Source organism: Haliotis rufescens, unplaced genomic scaffold (assembly GCF_023055435.1).
Source record: "Haliotis rufescens isolate VD_foot unplaced genomic scaffold, xgHalRufe1.0.p SCAF_7, whole genome shotgun sequence".
Taxonomy (NCBI): Eukaryota; Metazoa; Mollusca; class Gastropoda; order Lepetellida; family Haliotidae; genus Haliotis; species Haliotis rufescens.
In genome coordinates, this window is record NW_025964361.1 from 52,345,179 (window position 1) to 52,350,445 (window position 5,267).

The 5,267-nt window shown below is 37.0% G+C and overlaps 1 protein-coding gene across 1 annotated transcript; it reads right to left on the bottom strand.

The window, feature by feature from the left end:
• Nucleotides 1–1,683: 1,683 nt before the first annotated feature.
• On the bottom strand, nucleotides 1,684–3,175 carry LOC124133648. Its single transcript, XM_046498108.2, has 4 exons — nucleotides 3,152–3,175; nucleotides 2,665–2,881; nucleotides 2,195–2,457; nucleotides 1,684–1,865 (listed from the first exon to the last, which is right to left on the bottom strand). Exons 1-4 carry the CDS (start codon nucleotides 3,173–3,175, stop codon nucleotides 1,761–1,763), a joined length of 609 nt encoding a protein of 202 aa, XP_046354064.2. The 3' UTR covers nucleotides 1,684–1,760.
• Between the last annotated feature and the right edge of the window lie 2,092 nt (nucleotides 3,176–5,267).

Below are 5,267 nucleotides of genomic sequence, written 5' to 3' on the forward strand. Positions count from 1 at the left end.
GTCATTCTTGTTTGGTGGTATTACCACATTTAGTCAAACAATTGATTGGCAAACCCAAACCACAATATTTTAACTTTGCCAATGACTTGTAATACACAGCAGATTATTATTTCTAACTGTACTGTATGTACACCTGAGCTCAATGTACCGCTCCACTGATACTCTTACAATGTGTATGTACATCGTGTAAACAGGTTGTAAAACTGTTCAGTGAAATCTGGAGGAAATTCAAACTGTCTCTCTTGACTATCTTAATAAAATAATATATGTATATATGGAAAATTATTTGAGTACTGTGTATTTTCTTCAAAGGGTATCTTCATGAATCTTCAGCTTTACACCTAACTGTCTTAATGGTAGCTAAATCATATTGGACATGTGCATGATTTACAATTCAAATTGCTTATTCATTGCAAATATAGATCAAGGCACAGAATATGCATGATGTATGTGATATAATAATTTGTATTACGGTATTCGACGTAATAAGTGCCCCGCTCTAATAAGCGCCCATGGCGATATTTGCTAATACATTGTCTAGCGAACAATCCCAATTAGCACCCCTTCCGATTAATCAATGTACATAATACGCACTCGTGTGTTATATGCACCCTAATTATGGGCAATTAAATTCTAGAAAAATATATCCGTCATATATAAACATTTCAGGCTGTCAGCATAAACCACGAAATTTCTCTTTCAACTGGTTTTTTTCACCAATATATTTTAATAAGATCCCCCTATTTCTAATTTTGAGAGCAGTAATACGGTAATATCACATTTGATGTTGACATGAGCATGCAAAACAAATTGATATTTGGAAAAGATGTAAACTTATTTGGAATTTGTTTTTCTTAAATGATACAGAATTTACACCCAACCATAAAATAATACTTTAGTTATAAACACTGACTAAGAGTCACCATTTCTCACATTAAGTTACCAAAATGTTGATTTGACGCTGGAGACCAATTACTGAATAAGAGAAAAGAACATCATCAACAAAAAGTCACAGAAATATTTCTAATAGATCTGGATATAACTGTATGACAGTTTTACATTTTGAGTTAATTTCAAGAATAAGACAATCTGAATGGGCTTAATTCACAAACTTGACATTCCCAAAGGGCAATGAAACATACATGTAAGGTTATTACCATTGGTACATACACAAGCTCAGACTCATAAATGCCTTAATGATTTTTCCAGGGAAAAAACCATGATTTACAATGTAGAAGCAATGTATGGTCTTAGATGTTTGGTATAGAACAGTTCAAGTTTGGAATTAATGAGTACTGACAGAAATCTGTATCAACACTGATCTTTTCTACAAACATGTCACAGAATGTGTAAACAACAAAATAGCAAAATCGACGCTTTGCTAAGTACATCTGTCCCTGTACCTGACAGTAGTAGTGACTGCTGGGATTTAAACAAATCTGATTGTTTACATTGTAATGAAGATATGGAAAATGTTTACCAGGTTTAATGTGATCATTCCTTCCAGCATATGGACATTTCACCTCAACCAAGTTATCACCACCAGTAATGGCATCTGGCGTAGCACCCAGATAGGGTTCAGAACAGGAAACACATAGACCTGCCTTTTTTGTTTTGATATTGAACATGGTCTCAAATTTTGAAAGTGCTCTTTTCTCATACTGCTTTCCATGAATTACAGGTTTACATGATAATATATTTGAGGACACAATTGATTTGCATAACTTCTCCAAATTCTTCGGTTCATGATTTTGGTCACTTCACCAAACCTTGAGTTTGTGGCGCCACTTTCTTTCTGTGTGCCACACTGGGCTCCAACTCTGGTCATGCGTTGCCTCAATATCTTTTGCAGATTCCTCAGTTACCTGTAAAAAATACCAAAAGTCAAGACATAAAAGAGATGCCCCAAACAATATTTTTGTCACATGTCAGTAATCTGAAAAATAACTAATATACAAGTTTATTTTTCTGTTACAAGGAAATTAATCTGCTTGATCATGATTGTGCATTTTCAAAATTAGTTAATTGCATTTTACAAATGACTCATTAACACACAACCCCAAACAGTAAGATGTTGCAATGTTTCCTCACAAGCTATGATTTCAAATGTCTATTACAAAGATCAAATCTGAAAGACTTAAGGTTTTAAAGAAATTTACATGTATTATACGACAGAATTTCATGTGTTGTATACCTTAAGTGCCGTGTCAACCATGTACTCTGTAAATGGCTGTTTAAGGTAGTGATGGTCCTCAGCAGCTGTGTGGACATCAGCCTTTGGGTGAAGATATCTCAGGGCGATATTATGAGATGACTTCGAGCAGTAGTTTGTCATCATGTTGCACACACGATCATTGTAGCCACTCATCTTTCTGTATTTATGTGGCCTTGGATCTTCCAGCATATGCTGAGACCATTTTCCTTTTGACGATAGTTCTGCAGCTGTTACGGGTGATCCTGAATACAATATTTTGATACTACATTGCCAAAATGATCCTGTTCAAAACAACACTTAGACAAATATTTAAAAACTTTATCCACTCCAATATCCAACACATAGGTATTTAGTCATATAGTTTCTCTTTTATATACAAAATCATAAAACCATCATAACTTTGTAGTTGAGGCCTGGGTATGATATTTCCTTGGCGTAATATGACCTACCTTTGTATGATTGTTTTGGCATGTGGAACAACTGCAAGTTTTCCGTACAGCTCTTTCCAACTTGAACACTGCCAGTTGAGATAAAATGCTCAAACATCAACAGCACCGCAGCGATGTGCTTACAGGTTGAATGTGATCCTTTCCCTGCAGGACACTCGCAGTGGGAGTTGACTGGCTCCCCGGTCTTCTCTACCTTCAGCTTGTAATTGTATGTGACCTAGGATAGAGTGAGTAAGAACGTATGGTTATGCACCACTTTTAGCAATATCATAGCTAGAGACACCAGAAATGGGCTTCACACATTGAACCCTTGTAGGGAATCGAACCTGGGCATTCAGCAAGACGAGCAAACACTTAAACCACTAGGCTACCCCATCAACCCAAGGATAGAAGTCGTGCATAAAATGTGATGTATGCACAATTTAATTTCCCATGTATAAATTCAACTTCAATCAGTTTAGTGTCAAGAAATGTATTTTGGATTCACATCATCTTTGAGTACAAATTTCATTATAATTTTTAAAAAAATAAAATTTTATTTTGATTTTATTGTGTGTATATATTTTACCTTGTTTTTCTTAGATGCACTGACGATGCCACTTAAGTATACATCAGTAACTGCACGTATGTGAACGCTTCATGCCAGCACCCTGTCCCCCTCAAACATCAGAGAACCTTTCTCTATGGCCTTGATATCATGGGCAGCTTGGTTGTCTCCTGCCATACCGTAGATGAAGTAACCCTCAATGGTTTCTTTGGAAATGGGAGGCAGCAGTTGACGATGGGAAAGCATCAGCTGTTTAAATCCTGACACTGGCCATGTTGTATCTTCTGGACGTGGGATGCAGACAGATGGCCCAACAAAATCATAATTTCTGTCATAAGATTCAAGTCTGAAATGAAAATTAAATACATTTTAACTTGTGCAACTACTATTTCAGATTTGAATTAGTGCATAATATTATAGGAAAATAATTCATATCATTATCACTGTGACTAATATATCTCATAAATTACATGCATTATGAATAAGCAATGAAACCTGTACAGTTAAACTGTGTGTTTGATTATCTCATGCCTAAATACCCAGAACAGCTTAATATAATTGTTGTGGGCCATCTTGCAAAAATATGCAAAAATATACAAAAAATATTTGAAAATGTGTCTCCAAATAGTATCAGTATATCTGGTATTAATTTGTCTTCCTATATTATCTAAACATATTTTCAGCCAGTTATTAAACATTTCTGGATCAACAAAAACAGATTGTAAAATATACATATATAGGCCTGGAATAAAATACCTGGATGAATGACATAGATTCGACAAGTTTCAGTAATCATTTCATGCGCATAGAAATGTCAGTAAGCACTGCACTGTAACGTATCGTAAGTCATTCAGAATTTCGGTGCCCATATCATGACGAAAAGGAAGAGTAAAATATACAGTGTTAATACAGTATTAGCCTAATACAGTATTAACACTATAATTTGACAAACATTTATATTTTGTGAATACAACAGGTTTCAAAGTTGCATAAGCCTTTTGGGTTTTAATGCCGACTTGCAAGAATTAGATCTATGGGAAAGACTTCTGCCCGAACCCCATCCAAAAGGAACATGTCCAATGCATTGACGCTCAATCCTATTAGTATTATTTTTTTTAAATCTTGGCGTATACGGGCGGAACTATTACCGAACTTTGTTGAGAACTACCGTGGTGATCGTATTCATAAAAAGCCCCGCTAAACTACAAAAGCAATCGCGTGTTCGAAAACAGGTGATAAATAAAAAAAATGGGTTACATACCTCTCGATCAGTTCAAGTTTCCTTCCAGCTGTCAAAGCTTTTCGTTGAAAGAGCGCACGTTTGAGTTTTGGCACGAACCATAGCAGGTACTGGCTAAGCTGGTTCCCTGCTCCCTATGCGCGTCGTCAACTTGTGATATTGGAGACGGGGCCCAGCTTAGTACTGACTGGCCATGTTTACATATTGACAGTAGTGGGTGACCTCGCCTAGATGAACACTACCAAGCTGACTGTCGTTCATTTCCCGATGAACGTCAGTATAGATCTAAGTGATTACGTTGTCAATCGAGCGGAGTCATACAGAACTACTTTAGGGGAATTTCGCAATGTCTAAAAATAACATTAAAAATCATAAGGGACAACTGACGACATCGCTTCAGGCTATGAATGATGCGGGCTTTGATGCCAGACAGATCATATGTCGAAATGAAGCGTCCATTCGAAGCTATAGCAGAGAATGCTCGACTTACCAAAAGAAATCACTGAGCTCCACACTGTCGTGTACTGCTTCGGGAAATCCAACCGCGCCGCCTCAAGCGGTAATCCCCGTCATCAGCAGCCGTACTATGACTCAAACACACACCCAGAGTTCACAGAACGTTAATATCAATCCATTTTCAGCATCAGCCGGGTCTGGATTTCTTTCCAACGCTAACTTTTTCTGGGTGCTCATTTCAAGTGAATGACATTTCCGTAGCCGCCATTTTCTACTGTTTGTAAAACCAAGGGATGCCACTCCAAATGGAATGTTTGGGACGGTTGACGTCACGACGTCACGACTCTCCGCGTTGATGTA